Source organism: Colobus angolensis, unplaced genomic scaffold, assembly GCF_000951035.1.
Source record: "Colobus angolensis palliatus isolate OR3802 unplaced genomic scaffold, Cang.pa_1.0 Scaffold428, whole genome shotgun sequence".
Lineage (NCBI taxonomy): Eukaryota > Metazoa > Chordata > Mammalia > Primates > Cercopithecidae > Colobus > Colobus angolensis.
Genome location: NW_012117688.1, coordinates 665,700 through 685,973, shown reverse-complemented (window position 1 = coordinate 685,973; position 20,274 = coordinate 665,700). Strand labels below are relative to the sequence as shown.

At 42.8% G+C, this 20,274-nt stretch overlaps 1 protein-coding gene across 4 annotated transcripts in view; it reads right to left on the bottom strand.

The window, feature by feature from the left end:
* The window catches only part of PYGL (phosphorylase, glycogen, liver), an 89,461-nt gene extending 70,065 nt beyond the window's left edge, over positions 1–19,396 (bottom strand). For 2 of the 4 annotated variants that reach the window (XM_011956880.1, XM_011956879.1), the window contains exons 1-4: positions 18,847–19,396; positions 11,726–11,827; positions 9,072–9,150; positions 5,666–5,769 (exon numbers count right to left, since the gene is read on the bottom strand). In XM_011956880.1, the coding sequence (XP_011812270.1) occupies positions 5,666–5,769; positions 9,072–9,150; positions 11,726–11,827; positions 18,847–19,089 (528 nt within the window). In that variant the 5' untranslated portion in view covers positions 19,090–19,396. The remainder of the gene's footprint in view (positions 1–5,665; positions 5,770–9,071; positions 9,151–11,725; positions 11,828–18,846) is intronic. The other 2 variants (XM_011956881.1, XM_011956883.1) reach the window with 2 other exon arrangements.
* Positions 19,397–20,274: the final 878 nt, after the last annotated feature.

Here is a 20,274-nt window from a genome sequence, read left to right as displayed (position 1 = left end):
CCTGTAATCCCAGCACTTTGGGAGGCCAAGGTGGGCGCATCATGAAGTCAGGAGTTTGAGACCAGCCTGGCCAACATGGTGAAACCCTGTCTCTACTAAAAATACAAAAATTAGCTGGACGTGGTGGCGGGCACCTGTAATCCTAGCTACTCAGGAGGCTGAGGCAGGAGAATCACTTGAACCCAGGAGGCAGAGGTTGCAGTGAGCAGAGATTATGCCACTGCACTGCACTCCAGCCTGGGCTACAGAGCGAGATTCCATCTCAAAAAAAAAAAAAAAAAAAAGTCCATTAGCACAAGCTTCATAACTAGAAACACTATAATAAGTAAAATGATAACATCAACAAAGGATCAAAACATCCTGACTTACAAAATATTTTATGCTGCACTTAGGCAAGGGCCAATTTTGGGTTTTAAAATACTGAGCAATGTGAACACTGCTTCCTGTAACAGGAAAGAACCATAGGCCTGTGTGCCTTGTTTCAGCACGCAGGGCTGTTGTAAAACCCATCTGAAGGCACTGTATGAAATAGGAGGACGATGAAGCAGAAACAGTTTTCCTTTGAAAACTCATGACCATGGGAGAACTAATGACTTTTTTTTTTGCTGAGAAATGCAGTAGGATCATATACTGCCCTGCCCCCAAGAAGCCTGAAGTGCTCAAATAAGAGAGGATGGGCTCTGAACTTCCTCCTGTGGGTTCACTCCTTGACTGCTGTGGAAGTCAGAGGTTGCATTTACTCTTTTTATTTTTATTTTTATTTTTTTGAGACACAGTTTCGCTCTGTCACCCAGGCTGGAGTCCAGTGGCACAATCTTGGCTCGCTGCAACCTCTGCCTCCCAGATTCAAGTGATTCTCCTGCCTCATCCTCCCGAGTAGCTGGGATTACAGGTGCCTGCCACCACACACAGGTCATTTTTGTATTTTTAGTAGAGATGGGGTTTTACCATGTTGGCCAGGCTGATCTTGAACTCCTGACCTCAAGTGATCCGCCTGCCTCAGCCTCCCAAAGTGCTGGGATTACAGGCGTGAGACACCACGCCCGGCCACACGACATTCTTAATGCCATCAAATGTTGGTTGAATTTTTTTCCTGCCAAATAATGATTGGTTTTAGCTTCATGGGGCTAACAACTTGGAGACTTTATTTGCTTGCTGTTCTTTATTGTGAATCTCTTACTGATTCAGTAAAGAATCGGTGAATAATTATATCAATTTTATAAGATCTGTATTTAAGGTAGATTGAGAAACAAATGTTTCATAACAATAAGTTGATCTGAGGAGATCTGAGGAGAAGGAGAGAACTATCCCTTGCTGCCTCCACTAAATCCACAGAAGCTGCCATATGGTGATAAACCTTCTCTCTACCTTGCTTTCTTCCAATGAATTGATAAATTGATCTGTAAATTTAGGTTTCCATGTAGCCAGTGATCCCCAAAATGCACTAACATGCTAATCATACGAAGGGGTAGGCGTGGGGGGCCAAGATGGGAGAACTTTCATCTATATCCAAGTGAGCTGTCAGAGCTGTTTCATCCCAGAGGTTGCACAGGGCTGAAGAAAGCAAGTGCGGATCTGTGGAGTAAAAGAGCCAACCTGGGTGCAGTTGGCAGCTGGACTAGGCATTTTTTTAGAGGAATGACTCAATGGAACCTGTCCCAGCCAGCCGGGATGGAGAGGTTAGCCCAGGGGACTCTGTTGACTGAATTCTGAGAAATGCTCTTCACCTGTGGGATATAGAGTCCACAAAGAACCAGTGAACAGACATCAGGAAAGCCCATGAACTTGGCTTTCTGATGTTATAAATAACTGATAAATGTTTCTGTGGCACACCAAGAATTCCACAATGATAAATAGAAGCTTTGCTGGGTAACGTGAATCATGCATGACTGGCTATCACGAACTAGGTGTGGGTTCTAAGAGGCAAGAGAAGGGCTGCAGAGGCCACCTGGATCCAGCTCCGAGATACATACTGTGAGCGCCTTTCCACCTAGGGCTTTGGTGTGATTGTGAAACTTCTGTGAGGTTGTTGCAATCATCTTTCTCCCCACTTCCTCCTCGGGGCCAGCGATTTTTATAGAGGACTATTACTGCACTCCCCATGAGAGTAGATGGTAAATATAGAATTTTAGCAATACAATTATTTTCCTCAGGGGGTTCATGATGAACACTCCACAACTGCAAATCTTCCTTGAAGAGACTCAAAAATTAAAAGCCCATCAACCTTTAAAAATCTTCCCAGCATGTGGAATTTTCATTAGTCTTCTTCAAATCTGCCATTGTAAGAACAGTGTTACGTGTGAGTGGGGGCATGACTATACTCTGAAGAGGCCTGCTGCTTTCTTGACAGATGCTTTTTGTTTTTTATGGAAATAATTTCTTTTTTATGGTATGATATATTTTATGTTTGACAGTTAAAATCCCATTCCAGTAAACAATGGAGGTGCTGAGTAAAATTATATACCCTCCTCATTCAATTTCAAGTCATAATGAAAGAAGAAGTGATGGTTGATAAGGTTAGCTTTGGATTTTTTTATTTTATTTTATGTTATTTTATTTATTTATTTTTTTGAGACACGGTCTCACTCACTCGCCCAGACAGGAGTGCAGTGGCACTATCTCAGCTCACTGCAACCTCCACCTCCCAGGCTTAAGCGATTCTCCTGCCTCAGCCCCCAAGTAGCTGGGATTACAGGTGCGTGCCACTATCTCCTGGCTAATTTTTGTATTTTTAGTAGAGACAGGGGTTTCACCATGTTGGCCAGGCTGGTCTCGAACTCCTGACCTCAAATGATCCAACCACCTCGGCCTCCCAAAATGTTGGGATTACAGGAGTGAGCCACTGCACCTGGCCAGCTTTGCAATATTTTGAATGAGCAAAACCTATTTAGTCTTTCTTTATTTTTCTTTTTTTTTTTTTTTGAGACGGAGTCTTGCTCTGTGGCACAGGCTGGAGTGCAGTGGCCGGATCTCAGCTCACTGCGAGCTCCGCCTCCCGGGTTTACGCCATTCTCCTGCCTCAGCCTCCCGAGTAGCTGGGACTACAGGTGCCCGCCACCTCGCCCGGCTAGTTTTTTGTATTTTTAGTAGAGACGGGGTTTCACCGTGTTAGCCAGGATGGTCTCGATCTCCTGACCTTGTGATCCGCCCGTCTTGGCCTCCCAAAGTGCTGGGATTACAGGCTTGAGCCACCGCGCCCGGCCCTTTTCTTTTCTTTTTTGAGGTGGGGTCTTGCTCTGTCACCCAGGCTGGAGTGCAGTGGCATGATCTCGGCTCACTGCAACCTCTGCCTCCTGGGTTCAAGCAATTCTCCTGCCTCCAGGATGGTCTCGATCTCCTGACCTTGTGATCCGCCCGTCTCGGCCTCCCAAAGTGCTGGGATTACAGGCTTGAGCCACCGCGCCCGGCCCTTTAATTTTCTTTTTAAGGAACACTGGAATACACGCTTTCTTGGTCTGATAGGAGAGAAAGAGATAGTTTCCTGGAATAAAGATCACTTAAACAGAGCAAAGGTAGGTGTGATAATAGTGGTCCTTCATAAAATGTAAGGGGAATATATACCTGAGACAAAAAAAAGATTGAGATTTCTTTCCTGAGTTTCTTTTAAATCTTCCATCTGACAGTAGTTAAGAGATAAGAAATGAGATCCTTGGAGATTCTGCAGTATAGTGAGTAGCACACAGTATCCTTTTCAAAGGCTAAAATTAGATACCATGTGTTGTTTGGTTAGGTTGTGTCAAAGTTTTGGTTGTCCTGGAAATGCCTGCTAAACTAGGCTCTCAGCATGGAACTCTAGGTTACTCCACTGGGGAGAGGAACAACTTATTTCATTTTTATAACTTTTAATCATTACTAAATACACATTACTTATGGAATATAAAACATGTAGAAGAGTCAATAGAGGATAGTACATATATTTCTTACAGAAAATGAGATATGTAGAAGAGTACATAGAAGACAGTAGAAGTTGCCCGTCTTCCAGAGATAACTTCTGTTGAAGCTTTGATGTATTTTTTTCTAGCACTTTTCCTTTATCTTTCTGGCCTCCTCTGGATAGCTGAGGTTATATCACCCTTATAACTCTATATCCTCTACTTATAGCTAACACAAATGATTTCCTATTTTGTTAAAATTAATCAAAAATATAATATTCACTATATTTTATTATAGAATACCACAATTTATTAAAGGAATAAATAAATGTCCTCCTTTTCTTATGCAAAATTAGCATTTTATTGTGTGCTTACTAATATTAGCATTTTATTGTGTGCCAGATATTTTACATGTTTTTATAATAATTCTGTAGAGTTTGTATCTCCATTTTGTCATTGAGAAAACTGAGTTCAGGGAAGTTTCATAACCTAATTGAGGCAGCATACCTTATAAAAGTAATCAGGTCTCCTAAGTTGACATTAGGTCTCAAATGAGAAATTGGGACCTAGGCTTCTCTTCTATAAGATGCTGCCTCTCAGTTTTTATTTATTTGCGGGTAGCTAAAGATAAACAGCAATGGTCCTTAGGAAAATGTGGAAGTTTGTCTTCTACTCTATCCCCAATATTCTCCTGAGCCTTTTTCCTTGGCACATTCTCTCATCAAACCAAATTTTTATGTTCTTCCCTTCCTTAGCTCATAAAGAACCCAAATACTGAGGGAGGGAAAGAGGGCAGTGGTGACACTAAACTCATTCTCATCGGGCCATCTTCCTTTCTCCTGGCATCAGCCTAGGTCTCTGCATCCAGTCCCTGAGCGTTCTCTTGTTGGACTCATCTCATAAGTGTGGGAAAGGCTCAGAGAACTCAGGATTTTTGGAAACTGAAGATATCTATTTCTGTCAATGGTGTATATATGAGACAAAAATAGGGAGAGAGAAAGCCTAAATCACACTTAGTATCAGCAAAAACTGTCCACACTAGGGCGATTGTAGACTCAAACAATTACTAGAGATAAAAAAAAAAAGTACCTAACAATCTGGTTTCGTTATATAAAGTAAAAGTAGTGTCATTTGGATAGATTTGTACAAATTTCTATGGAGCAATGTAGTTATACATCTTAAATGCATGCCAGATTTATTTGCTGTAACAGTTAACAACACTGTCTGATTTCATCTTATAAAAAAATCAGGACACTTGGCTTGTATCTTGTAACCTTGGCATGTTAAGGAAGGCAAGAATCTGAGTGTAGAAGAGAATACTGAATGTGGTCCTGGGAGTCTGGGGATACGGACATGTATTTGCCAGCAGTGTGATCTGAGGTAACTTTACTTCCTCAGAGACTCAGTGTTCTCACCTACAAAATGGCATCGTGCTTCCTACCATCAAGGGTTCTTGGCTGAGATCATGAGTCAAAGATGTGCCCTCCACAAGTTCACACATTTTAGTGGTCCACATTCAGGCAGTCAGTGATAAATATTTTCAGAGCACCCTGTGAGTCAGCCACTGCACTCGGTGCCATGGATCTGGTGATGAGTGATACTGGAAGGCTCTCTGTTCTTGGGAAACTTACATTCTGAAGCGGGAAGATGGATAGATAGAACTTACTGATACCAACCAAATGCCAGAGAAATTAGTACAGCTCTATGTTAAAGGTCCATATATTATAAATCATCCAGAACACCATGAAAGAGAAGTACCTTAATAACAAAATTTAAAAAGATAGCTCACACACCTGCCATCCATCTCGGATCTTCTGATTGAAAATCCCATATTCATACCGAATGCCATATCCATAGGCTGCAAGTCCCAGGGTTGCCATGGAATCCAAGAAGCAGGCTACATTCAACAGAGCACAGGCAAAAGATAGAGTCACTAAGCTGAGTCAAAATTTCCAGTCTTTCCCTAAAACACATGGTAGCCACAAAACATTGCTATATGAAGAACCACATTTGTATTCTAAAGCACAGATACTACTGCACAATGGGTATTGATTTTTTAAAAATAACTCATTTCTAATTATAAAATTAATACTATACAAAAGTTAGAAAATGTAAAAAATGTATAAAGAAGAAAATGTCATCTATAACCTCACCATCTAGAAATAACCACTGTGTACATTTTGTTTGAGAACAGATAAGGAAGGCAGCCTGCACGACATAATGTCGATTATTGTCCCCACACTGCCTTTTCTAAGGGAAGCTGTCTCTATCCTCCCCTAAGACTCACCCCATTGGAAAAGACAGTCCCAGGAGAGTATAACTTATATATGTTCCATTCCCTTCCAGCACCTGACTGACAAGATATTCTGTGGCCAGCTCTGTTTCTTCCTGGCTCGTGGAATTCTACTGTTGTTCAGATATTAGGTGATCATATGCTTCAGGGAGGCTGAACCAGGAAGTGAATCTTGCTTGATTGTTCTAATCTGTTAAGTCAATTATAGCAATTGTATTTCATTCTCCATGAGCATACAATGACATTCAATCAGATGAGAGGTGCTACAAAGTCTGTTGGGTGTAGAATTCTGGGAAAGATTTTCCTTGCTGCCATTATCTTTTTTCCATGAGGGGAAAGACAAAAGGACCAGAGACCTGGAGTCCTGCTGTACTCCTGCTGCTGAATAAACCAGTCTTGGCATGGCCTATCCTCTGGAGTTCTTGTTATGTGATAACACATGTCCTTGTTGACTGAACCATTTTTGCTGGATTTTCTGTTATTTGATGACAGGGCATCTGATCCAGAACAGTTAACCAACAGGCTGGGTAAGGATCTGTCTTGTGGCTGGGTGAGAACTAAGGCGTTACACTAATCAGATTGTCCCTCCCAGGAACTTAAGCTGAGAAATATACAGAGAATGAGTAAGTGTACAGTAGGAATTAAAACTGAAAGCTGTAGATCAAACAGAAAGGGACTGAATGAGGTTGGTGGTACAGCCCTTAAAACAGAGATCCACAAACACAAATGGCCTAGGCTTTCAAGTTTTTCTAACATCGCCAGTCCCTACGCTCACATATGGCCTGGCTCTGCTCCCATTCCTGTTCTCTTTGAGCTGTGGCTCTTCAGCTTTTCCTGAGTCGTGATCAGACTATCCTTAGAGGGGGTCCCAGCTTAGATGAGATCATCTAATGAGAATTCTCAGCTTCATCAGCCTCTTCACTCTGACTTCATCAGTCAACTTAAGGAGCAATGTCATGAATGTCGGGCACAGAGTTAACCTAGCCAACGAAGATTGAGGGCTCGGGCTTCACATAAAAGATACGCACGCTGGTTCTTATTCTTAGATGTGCATTTCATCAGCGCTGCTGGCCTTCCTGCAGCCCCATAGAAAGCCTACTAAATTGTCAGATAATTACCTTCACAGGAAGGTGGCAAGTATCCCACAGGCATTGTTTTATTTTGTTTTGTTCATTATTAATGGCAATGTTAAAGCACAGTGTGACTAATGTACTAAGGTTGAAAAAAAATGAAACAGATGCAAATGGATTTCTAGTAATTTGAGTGTATGCAAAATCAGAAGATTTTTGAACAATTTCTAAAAGAGAGGAGATAATTATTTTTCATAGAATACAATCTGATACATGTGTGGTAGTATATTTTTATTATTAAATTTAAATTTCACAGATAACACATTAGTGCATCTTCCTTAAAAATATTAAGTTACAGACAAAAAAATTTGTCATGCCAGTATCCCCTTTGATCCCTATCCCAGTTCTCCCTATAGGAGGTCATAGGGAACAGTTTAGTATTTAGAATTCCAGACCTTTTATTCTACATATTCACATTATATACCTATGTACACACACACATATACACACCCATGCACACACATATATATCTGGAATATATATCTTCCAAATCTTTTTCCTACATATTCACACACACACACACACACACACACACACACACACACACACACGCACACATATATTCACAGAAAATATTTAATTTTTAAAAAACATAAATGGTATCACACTGTATGGCTTTAATGCAATTTGATTTCTCTTTTAATTTGGATATCTATCTAGGAAAGTACATCTAGATCAATTTTGTTCTTCGACAATCAGTGTGGTACTTTTATAAACTATACTGTAACAATTATTTTCCCCGCATGTCTTCTTACGTGTGTGCTTCTTTAGGGTAGATATCAACTGGAATTACTAGGTTATAGAGACGGGTATTTTCTAAATTAATGGAGCTGGTATTATATTTTTAGTGCTTTCCTATATATTTGCTGAAAAATTATTCCCTGAAAAAAGCAAAGAACTCAAATTGTATCTATACACAAAAAGGACATTAATTAAAAAACCATACCAATAATATTAGTGTATCATTGCCCACTAGTCAATCAAGCAGTCAAGTGCACAAGGCAAGACAATGGTTGACCAACTGGGGTCATGCCTCTGACGTGGAGTCTACCACTGAAAAAATAAAACAAAATAAAACAGCAGCAACTTAACTCAGGTCATGCCACACAAGGATGTGAGTTGAGAATCTTTGAACAAATAACAGTGAAGTAAAGGCGCTACTTTTGACCTAGAGGTACTTTCCTGGATAGATCTCCAAATTAAAAAAGAAATCACATTGTATTAAAGCCATACAGTGTGATTATGTTTCTTAAAAATTAAATGTTTTCTGTGAATATGTACATATTCACAGAATGAATATAAATATATATATGTGTGTGTGTGTGTGTGTGTGTGTGTGTGTGTGTAAATATGTAGAAAAAAGGTCTGGAAGATATATATTCCAGAAAAAAGGTCTGGAATTCTAAATACTAAACTGTTCCCTATGACCCCTATAGGGAGGAGTGCAGAACCAGGGTAGTGATCAAAGTGGACACTAGCATAATAAATTTTTTAGTCTGTCAACATTTAACATACCCTTAAGTGCATAGAAAGGATCTGGTTAACTGAGTTTTAAGCAGTGTCTCTTTTGTTCAAGTTCCCGTCTCTACTATTTGTGTAGAATTGATCAAACCAAAGTGCAAACTCAAGAACAAATACATCAAATACATCTACAACCAGGTCATACCTTGCACTTCTTCTAGGAAGCCTGTCTGGTTCTTCCAAGCATGATCATGCATGGCATCTTAGATGTCTTCAATCGGCCAGACAATATAATACACTCACAATGTCACTTACCAGCAAGTCTCCCAAGACCACCGTTGCCAAGTCCAGCATCTTCTTCAATTTCTTCTAACTCTTCTATATCCAATCCAAGCTGGTAATGAAGGGAAAACAGTATCGGAAGCAGATACAAATTCAGGCCATTCAGAGGGACAGCCATTTCCTACAGCTCTGGGTAAAGGTTTTCAGGTTTAGCTGTGTACCTAAACTAGCGTCAGCTCCCTTGAAGGTTGTTCTGGCATCAGATACTGACTACAGAGGCAAACTGTATGAGATGATGCAGCTGCAGCATGGAGGAGAGTGTAGGCTCTAAAAGTCCATTATTGACTCTGTTACTTCCTATATGACCCTGGGCAAGCTACTAACTCTATGCCTCAATTTTCCTATTTAAAAAAAGTGGAGGCTAACAGTACCTACCTCATTAATGATTGCTGTGAATTAAATAACATTATACAAACAAAGCATTTGGAACTATTCTTGGGCAGATATTCCTCAATAAATGTTAGCTATTATCATTGAAAACATTTTTGTGTGTGTGTGTGTACAGTAGGGTTAAAACCTCAGAAACAGTCCAGTACCAAGCTGATATTAGTTGGACTGAGGGGTTTTGAAAATGACCAAAAGGCCTGAGGTCAGATGTTCCTGAATGGACTAAAGTTCATCTTTTCATGACCACAGCATATTTACTCAGTAGGGTCAAAAGTTGTTAACTCAAAACCAGTTAGTGAGTCACTGCCCCGGAGACCTGGGGCCTGACAGCAGGCAGGGAAACCGCAGTCCTGCAATCCCGCTGGATGGGGTAAAATCCTTTACTTTTCCCTGGGGTGGATAAGAGGCTGTGGGAAGCCAAGTAGCATCTGTGAATTTGGACATGGATGGGACTGATTGCCAGGCAGCTCCCTGCCCCGCAGTGCTGGGGATCACACAGCAGAGTCCACAGCGCCACTGTGCACTCGGGACAGAGCTTTGCAGCCCTGGAGATCACACTGCACTGCTCATTTTACAATGAAAGAATTCTTGGTCAGGCAAATGACTTGTTCTGTGCTTACTAGATGCAAATCTAGCCCAGGCATGGCTAAAGGTGGTCTGTTGTGAAACAACTGGGTTCTTATCTGAAAGTTAGGCAACCCATGAAACCGGCTATTTTTTTAAATGGAAAAATAATTTGCACATTTAAAAACGTATGTGGAATACGTACCGATGCTTGAAGTTGTGCCCCAGTTTCCATGGAGCCACCTATTTGGATCCCTACCTTTATACCAAAAGTTACTTTCTCACACAGGTATTGACAACTGTATCTTACGAGCTCAACCATGGTTATGCTTCTGTTCAGTGTTAAAGGGGCTTTCAAATTTGCTCTCTGCAGATTAGAGCTTACTAGGTTCCTTGTGTAAGCCAACTGCTGGTGCTAACACTCAGCATTTTTACATTCTAAAAATGTAAGTCTACAGTGTGATACAGGCCGGCACGGTGGCTCACGCTTGTAATTCCAGCATTTTGGGAGGCCAAGGCAGGTGGATCACCTGAGATCAGGAGTTCGAGACCAGCTTGGCCAAAATGGCGAAACCCCATCTTTACTAAAAATACAAAAATGAGCTGGGCATGGTGGTGCATGCCTGTAATCCCAGCTACTCAGGAGGCTGAGGCTGGGAGGTGGAGGTTGCAGGGAGCCGAGATCGTGCCACTGCACTCCAGCCTGCATAACAGAATGAGACTCCATCTCAAAAAAAAAAAAAAAATGACATAAATTTTGAGCAAGTAGACATGGATCACGTCACCCCGCCTGGCTATAGGCTACTCCAAGGGAGGGATGTTATTTTCAGCTGATATTAGGGGAAGGAGAGGGAAGGGACATGGAGAGGACCTGCGGGGGTTCTTTCCCAGGAAATACTCCACCTAACCACATACGTGTGGGTTAGGCATGACCTGGCTGTAGATGTGTTTGTTCTTGAGCGAAGGACACATGAGGGGACAATCCTATGGCAAAGGAAAGGAACAGTTTGAACAGTCTCTCATTTAGAATTTGTCTTTGCAAATACACATTTCTCCTTTCAACCACATTAAAAAGGTTAAGGACTACCTGTTTTGGGTGTGAAGGTGCCTGAAGCTCAGGAAAGAAAAAGTTAAATATATTCATGAAAACAACTTAGTACATTAGGGTTAATACTTCAAGCTCCTCCTTTAAGGAGGAAGTGTATTTTACCTTTCATTAAGCAACAGAGAAAGTATGACAACAGAATTTTTAAAGCTGATCATTTTCACAAATTGCCTTGATACATGAATAACAAAGTTTGATCATTTCTTAAAAATGAGATAGAAGCCCAAAGTAAAGCTTGTAATTCTGATAGCAGAAGACTCAAGTACTTTTAAAAGGCTTGTTCAGACATTAATTTCTGAAATGTAATTTGTGGGAAATGCTGTCAAAGACTTTGATTGCAAAAGAAAATTCTCATGAGTCATAATGAGTTCTCTAACTTCTTTTTCTGGTTGTTCCTCTTAAATGAGAGATGACCAGTGATGTATATTTTTAAAAGTTTATAATAGCCACATCTATAGAGGTGATTTTTCACTCTTATTTCACTTTATTTTTTTGTTTAATGTCCCCAAGTTTCCTGAAGTGCACATGAAATTTAAAGAGACAGGATGAGAGAAATCTAGGAACAATGTACCTGGTAAATGGCTTCATCACAGGCATTTTGCAGACCGAGGTTGATCATGGTGTTCTGTAATGTTCGGCCCATGTAAAATTCCAGAGAGAGGTAATAAACCCTCTGAAATAAAGAAAAGAAAGATAATGTTTCCTCTAAGAGATCAACCTTACTTAACATAAAAACACAAGGTCATGTGTTAGGTCACCAATAATAAACAAATAGGCAGGACTATGTCACCGCAGGTTCAAATGAGACCCCTGTTAGAGGTGTTTGAACCAAAGCGACTCCATTTTGAATAGGAGCTGGGTAAAATAAGGCTGAGACCTACTGGGCTGCATTCTCAGAAGGTTTGACATTCTAAGTCACAGGATGAAATAGGAGGTCCGCACAAGATACAGGTCACAAAAAACCTTGCTGATAAAAGGTTTTCTTTGCCTCCTTTTTAATGATTCCAAATTAGCATGGACTTAAGATATTTAAAAATATTTCAAAATCTTTTCTTTTCTTTTTTAAGACAAAGTCTCGCTCTGTCACCAGGCTGAAGTGCAAAGGTCCAATATCCGCTCACTGCAACGTCCACCTCCTGGGTTCAAGCAATTCTCCTGCCTCAGCCTCTGGAGGAGCTGGGACTACAGGCATGCGCCACCATGCCCGGCTAATTTTTGTATTTTTAGCAGAGATGGAATTTCCACTAAGGCCAAGATGGTCTCCATCTGTGACCTCGTGATCTGCCCGCCTTGGCCTCCCAAAGTGCTGGGATTACAGGTGTGAGCCACAGCACTCGGCCTCCAAGTCTTTCTTGAAGACTTCTTTCTTGGTAAAGAAGACAGCCAAAACCCACCAAAACCAAGATGGCAACGAAAGTGACCTCTGATTATCCTCACTACTCATTATACACTAATTATAATGCATTAGCATGCTTAAAAAAACACTCCTACCAGCGCCATGACAGTTTACAAATGCCAAAGCAACGTCAGGAAGTTACTCCATGCGATCTAAAAGGGGGAGAAACCCTCAGTTCCGGGAATTGCCCACCCTTTTCCCAGAGAATTTATGACTAATCCACCCCTTGTTTAGCATATAAACAATAAATAACCATAAAAATAGCCAATCAGCAGCCCTCAGGGCTACCCTGACTACAGAAGAGGCATTCTTTATTCCTTTACTTAATTTTTTTTTTTTTTTTTTTGAGACAGGGTTTCGCTCTTGTCACCCAGGCTGGAGTGCAATGGCGCTATCTCAGCTCACCGCAACCTCTGCCTCCCGGGTTCAAGTGATTCTCCTGCCTCAGCCTCCCAAATAGCCAGGATTACAGGCATGCGCCACCACCGCCGGTTAAGTTTTTATGTTTTTAGTAGAGATGGGGGTTTCTCCCTGTTGGTCAGGCTGGTCTCGAACTCGTTACCTCAGGTGATCCGCCCACCTCGGCCTCCCAAAGTGCTGGGATTACAGGCGTGAGCCACTGTGCCTGGCCCCTTTACTTTCTTAATAAATTTGCTTTCACTTTACTCTATGAATTTGCCTCAAATTCTTGTGTGAGATCCAAGAATCCTCTCTTGGGGTCTGGGATGGTGACTCCTTTCCGGTAACACTCCTATAAAGATGTATGAAGGACTAAATAAAAGTGTTACTGACACCAGGTTTTGACAAAGTACTATTTTTGGCAAAGTAATTCAGTATCTTTTACCCCCAGGGAGAAAAAAAGCAAACTCATCTAGCTAACTAGATTCAACGTTTTGTGTTTTCCCCCTCCTGCTCATGAGCCTCATGAATAAAGCATAAGTTTTGGACAAACAGAAGTCAGACTGCCATAGCTCACCATTCATTAATAAAATATTTATTGGGCACCTCAGTGGGCTCCGGTAAGGTGGGTTGGCCATGACTACCTCAAGTCATCCAAGAAACACAAAGATTAACTCCCACACACCCCATGGCTAGAAAATATTCCTCCTTGACTGATTACTGCAAGAAATTTTACAATTTTATTTATTTATTTATTGAGACAGAGTCTCCCTCTGTCGCCCATGCTGGAGTGCAGTGGCATGATCTTGGCTCACCGCAACCTCTCTCTCCCAGGTTCAAGCAATTCTCCCTGCCTCAGCCTCCTGAGTAGCTGGGACTACAGCCAGCCACCACCATGCCCAGCTAATTTTTGTACTTTTAGTAGAAATGGGATTTTGTCATGTTGGCCAGGCTGGTCTTGAACTCCCAACCTCAGGTGATCTGCCTGCCTCGGCCTCCCAAAGTGCTGGGATTACAGGCGTGAGTCAAGCACCCAGCCTACAATTAATTTTAGAATCAAATTTTTCTATAAGATCTATTTACTGGCAAGTTCCTTATGTACAAGAAGATACCTAAGGTTTACTGGTGTTTGTTCTTATTGAAATTGGAAATTTCTCTATTGACTTAGACATTATTTGCCTTTGACATGGTGAAAGTCAGGCAAATAGCATCAGATTTGAAGGTGAGAGGTACAACAGTCAGATCTGCTAAAAAACCTTCTTTATATACAAGCACAGTTTACTAATTAAAAAAAAAAAAAGAACCAGTGAGTAACTTCATCGTCCCCTTTTACAATATCTTACTCTCCATATCATTTATCCTCTGCTTCTCTACTAGACACAAAACAAAATGGCAAAAATCTATAAATGCACCAATATTGTTACCTCAAATTTTAGAGATTGCCCCATTTCCGTAAGATAAGAAGTAAAAAAAGAAAAAAAAAAGAATTTGGCCCATTAAAAAAAATTGTGAACAGAATTCAGTATAATAAAGGCCTATTATCATATTTAACACACTAGTTACACATAAATATTTAAAACAAAATATTATTTGAAAATGTCAACTTGGAAATTTCATTCTTTCCCATTTTCCTTTTATGAACAATTGAATTCTAAATTTCACAACAAATAGTCAACATCCCTGTCCTAACGGGCCACCTAACAGTGCTATCCAGAACACATCATCTTCGTTTTCATCCAAGTTGTTTGAATGTCTATAATGCTGTTACTAGAACCCTCACCAGCTATTAGATGCCTTCAAATGATTGGATGAAAGTACATTTCTGGGGCAGACATAGGCAATGGCTGGTGCTCTAGTACGTGATGACTGCTGTCACAGGAAATAGTATTTTAAGCCACAAATACCCATTTGCATAATATTACCCAGTTTAAAAAAATCCTTCCCTGTGTGTATTTTCATTATCTCTATAACCATGATGTTTTGCCTTTTTCTTTTAAATAATCCATAAAAAGCTTGTTTATATAGTATATGTTCCACACTTGCAATTGTGAGGTCATACCCCCAGGAATAATGACTACATCTGTATTAAGTTTCTTTGCCTCCCTTTTAATGATTCCACATTAGTACGAAGTTAAGTCTTCTTAAAAATACTTCAAAGTCTTTCTTGAGAAATATGTGGTTGCTCAAAATAAAGTAAATGAGAAAATACTTCCTTGCATGACAGGCTTTGTAAGGACAGGAATGTACAGTGATTCCCTGTTTTCTCACAGATAACTTTTTGGAGGTAATTTCTCCTTATATTTGGGAATACATAAGACCTTAAAAAATAGATCTTTGCCATCCTCTTAATTAATGGTCTGTAAACATTTGTTACATATGCCTAATAGTAAAATATAGGAGCATCTCCAATATACCTTATAAATTACAAGCCTGTACTATGATTACTAGTATTTTATGTAAAAGTGGATATTTTCAAAAGCCTTGTAAATAAAATAAAGAAGATATAACAAATATTTTTAAAATATGTGTTTTATTTTTATCTCCAGCATTAGTCAGAGGGCCTGGGTACTTCTGGGAAGACCTCTGGAACACCTGTCAATAAACCTGAGACTTGCAGGTCAGGCAAGAGTTGAGCATAGAAATGTGGTAGGAAAGACACTGCAAGTGAGTTGGGGGCCCCGCAGTGGGGACTGGTTTGTTGCGAGAGCAAGGTGAGTACAGAGGGTAATGGAAGATAACAAGGGAAGAACAGGCCCACCTGGACGGAGAAGGGCTTTTGAATACTTGCTTAAGGACTATGGCAGGCAAGAGGAGTCAATGATAACTGAGCAGGGGACAAGATGTGTTGCTTTAGGAAGCTTAAGCAAACTACAATGCACAGAATGAGATGGGATCGTATACTCCAATGCCTTCAGGAACTAGGCAGAGAAAATAAATGTGTAACTGAGGTCACATAAAGCAAAGAAAAGAAAAGGAGTAAGAAAAGGGCTAAGAAAAGGAGTGTGCAAGTCCTGCCCACAGGCGCTAAAAATTAAACTCCTGAAAAACGTCTTGGCCAACAAAATATGTCTGCTATCCTTATTCAGCCTCAGGCTGCCAGTTTTACCACTTCTGGAAAGGAAAATAACCACGTAGAAGTCTGCTACAACAAATGGGTAGCTAGAGCCTCACCAAGGCAGGAAGACAGAATGGAAGAGAGCAGGTCATTCAAGGGAACCTACAGAAATCAACAGAAATTGGCAAACAGTTGAATGCCAAAAAGTGAGACTAAAGTTTGTGTCTGGATTGTCAAGATGGCAATGGCATTAAAATAAAAAACACAGAGGCCAGGCGCGGTGGTTCACGCCTGTAATCCCAGCACTTTGGGAGGTTGAGGTGGCCAGATCACAAGGTCAGGAGTTCGAGACCAGCCTGGCCAACATGCTGGAATTCTGTCTCTACTAAAAATACAAAAATTAGCTGGGCATGGTGGCATGCACCTGTAATCCCAGCTACTCAGGAGGCTGAGGCAGGAGAATCGCTTGAACCCGGGAGGCGGAGGTTGCAGTGAGCTGAGATTGCACCACTGCACTCCAGCCTGGGTGACAGAGCGAGACTCCATCTGAAAACAAAACAAAACAAAACAAAACAAAATACAGAAGATGGGGCAGGATTGGGAGAAATAATGGTTTGAGTTTTTAACATGCTGAGTTTGAGGAAATAGGAAGATATCTAAGTATGTTCACTAAACACTTAGAAATGTACGCATAGAGTTTGAAAAGGAATTCAAACTTGGGATCCATATTTGGGATTCATCTGCATAGTTATTAGACAGCAAGTGGGGGTGGGAAAGGAGCACACACCTCCTGGCTCTAATTTATGAGGGCAGGAACCATCCTGTTTAGACAGACGACTGTGATGGCGTAGATATTTGATGAACAGGTGTGGAATGAAACATGTTCATTGTTGTATCCCCAGTGTATCACTATCAGAATACCTGGTTTATACACGTCAGAATTCCTGGCTTATACCAGCACTCACGTAGAAAAGGAGAGCCCAGTGAAGAAACTAGCCAGAGAACCAGGAAAACCATAAAGCACAGCATAAGCCAGTGAAGGAAAAACATACAAGACTCTCTGGTGCTCTATGATGCTAAATGCTACAGAGGTGTGAGTGTGTGTTTCTAATATATGCTCAGTGTCCCACCCTTCCGCTTAAAATTGTTAAAAATAATTTTTAATGAGAGGCGCAGTATGGTGTACTTAGTAGCATTCCCTTTGTATAAATAAATTTTTAAAAGATAGTGGCCGGGTGCAGTGGCTCACACCTGTAATCCCAGCACTTTCGGAGGCCAAGGCTGGAGGATCACTTGAGGCCAGGAGTTTGAGAGCAGCTTGGCCAACATGGTGGAACCTCGTCTCTACTAAAAATACAAATTTAGCCAGGTGTAGTGGCAGGGGCCTGTAATCCCATCTACTCAAGAGGCTGAGGCAGGAGAATCGCGTCAACCCTGGAGGCTAAGGATGCAGTGAGCCAAGATGGCGTCACTGCACTCCAGCCTGGGCGACAGAGTGAGACTCTGTCTCAAACAAGACAAAACAAAACAAAACAACAAAACAGTAAATACATGTATACATAAAGTGTTTTCTAAGGTGCATTTAAAATTTTAAGGATACATTTTAGCAGTTGCTACCTTGGTGGAGGCCTAGGTCTTCGGGGTGAAGAAGAGTTACTTTCCATTTGAAAGCTGTTACAGCTGCGATTTCTTACTATGAGAATTTACATTCATTTCCTTTCTTAAAAATTCTTACGGAGTTTCTTGGGCATTGGGATTATAGTCCATTTTTTTTTTCACACCTTTACATATTTAAAAAGTTCTAATAAACGTTTATATATATTTCTTACGGCCCCTGGGATGTATCCCAATATTTTATTCTTTCCAATATGTCTCCACCTGGCTTCTCCAGTTTCCTCTCCCAATACAGACTCACACCCGCCCTCACTCCAGCCTGCACACAATCCCTCTCCCTGCCATGTCCTCCCCAGTGCTTCCCAACTGCCTCTCGCCCTCTTCGCCAACTGTCAGGCAGAGATATTGTCCCTCTGTAGGTCCAAAATCACCCTAGGGAGGTCTCTGCTCCCGTCCCCACGCCATGGATGGAAGTGGTCCCTGACCAGCCTTCCTCAGCAGCTCTGGAGGCAGGCCTCGGGGGTGGAGGGGCTAAGGGTGGGGGGAGTGTGTGTCTCCGGGGAGTACGAGTCCAGGGCACTGCCTGGCCCTGAGCTTTCTTTGCGCAGGACTCACGGAAGTGCGGGAGCTCGGAACCCGACTCACGAGAATGGGTGGGCGGAGCTCTACGCTTGGAGCGGGACCCTGCCCCTCCTCTGCCCTACTCTTAGGCAGCCACTCGGAGAGGCCTGAGACTTACGACCTTTTCCCAGTTCGGTATTTGTCTCCCCTCCCTAAACACCAAGCTCCAGCAAGGCAGGATTTTTGTCCCTTTTGTTTAGGGCTGAGTGTGCAGGGCAGAGAACAGTGTCCCGCACACAGGACAAGAGGCGCCCATCACCTCTTGATTAAATGCTGAGAGTCAAAGTTCCAAAAGTTTGTGAAGGGACAGGCGAGAGGGGCTTGGGCTTCTGCCCACCTGGCGGTTTCTAGGGGCGGACCGCACAGTGTTTGGGCGGGGCGCTGGCAGTGGCACCTCGGGGACATGAGTGCGGCGTCGGTGGGGAGGCCGAATCTGTCCCCCAGGCTGCCTGCCCACAGCCTAGACACGTCTCCTCTGGACTTCCGGGCAAGGACCGGGTGCAAGGGACCGCTCTGAGGGGTCCTCCACCTCGTCCCTCCCGGCCGCGACCGCAGACTCCGACTCCGGGCTGGATCCCGGCCCGCCCGCCCGCGCGCCCGCGTGTACCTTGGGACACTTGTCGTAGTAGTGCTGCTGCGTGCGGATCCAGCGCCCCACCAGGTGGTCGCGCACCGTGTGCGCCAGCGCGAAGTAGTAGTCGCGGGGGGTGGCCACGTTGCGGTCCTTGACCAGCGTGAAGTGCAGGTGCCGGTTGAAGCCCTTCTTCAGCTCTGCCACGTTCTCCACGCCCACGATGCCGCGGATGCTGATCTGCCGCCGCTTCTCCTGGTCAGTCAGGGGCTTCGCCATGGCTGGGGCGGCACGCAGCGCAGAAAGCTGGATGTGCGGCCGGAGGCGCGGGGCTGCCGGGCAGGGGTGGAGTCGGCCCTGTAGCGCCAGCCGCTTTCACGGCGCACGAAAGTTTGGGGCCCGCCCCCTCGGGCGGTACTGCACTCCCATCGCGTCCTGGCTCCTGACCCAGGCCGGAGGGCAGAGGAAGTGCCTGGCCCCTCCTGGGGCTTTGGGGCCGCGGGTGGGCTCGGGGGTGGGAGCCGAGGTCCAAGAGCCGGCGAGACCCCTGCCAGCCCGGGACCTGGGTTCGGGAGCTCCCTTCCGGATCTCCAAAATCTGCGGAGGCAGCGTTTGTCCCGCCTCTCCCTTCTAGAGTGTGGAGACACAGGAAGACGTCTGTGTAGGGAAGCACGTCGTTGGCAGACTGTCGTTTTGCAGATGTTTATTTGTTATGCCATTATGACTGTTAGGATTTCTCACTTGGAGTGGCTTCCGCCATAAGCGCCGGGATCTGGAAGGATGGCACGTTTGACTTCTGTTGTCCCAACCTCCCTTGCCAGCCCTTGGCACCGCCCCAGCTTGGATCCTCAGGGCGACTCTGTTGTTTTCATTCAGTTTTTTGAGGACTCCAGGGTTCAAGTTTCTTGACTCCTGGACCCAAGTTCACCCTGCGGGTAAGCACCCTGTCGCTCATCCTTAGAGGTAGGTTAGTAAGAATCAGAGTAGGTGAGGTGAAGCTCTAGGCTCATTATGCGGCAGGGGCTTTTACTTTAGGCTTCTTCTAATTATCTTTTAACCGCAGTGGAGGGTGTAGGGGGGAAGAGGGGGAGAAAACAGAAGGGTATGTGTGTGGAAAATGAAGGGACTACTCACTGGACTAGTTGCCTTGTTTACAAAAAACAACCCCGTCTGTGTTACTGTGCTGTACAGGCTGATCTTTGCACCTCCAGTTTGGGTGGTATTTGTTTGAATATGCATGTTTATGTATGTTTAAACCTTGGCAAAGGCAAACACTTGGCATTTTAGGATGTCAGAGGTTTGTTCTTCCTCATTAAGTAGTATTAATATATTATTTTAGAAAGAGTCCATTGCCATAATTTTCTTTTTTCTTTTCCTTTTCTTTTTTTCTTTTCTTTCTTTCTTTCTTTCTTTCTTTCTTTCTTTCTTTCTTTCTTTCTTTCTTTCTCTCTTTCTCTTTCTTTC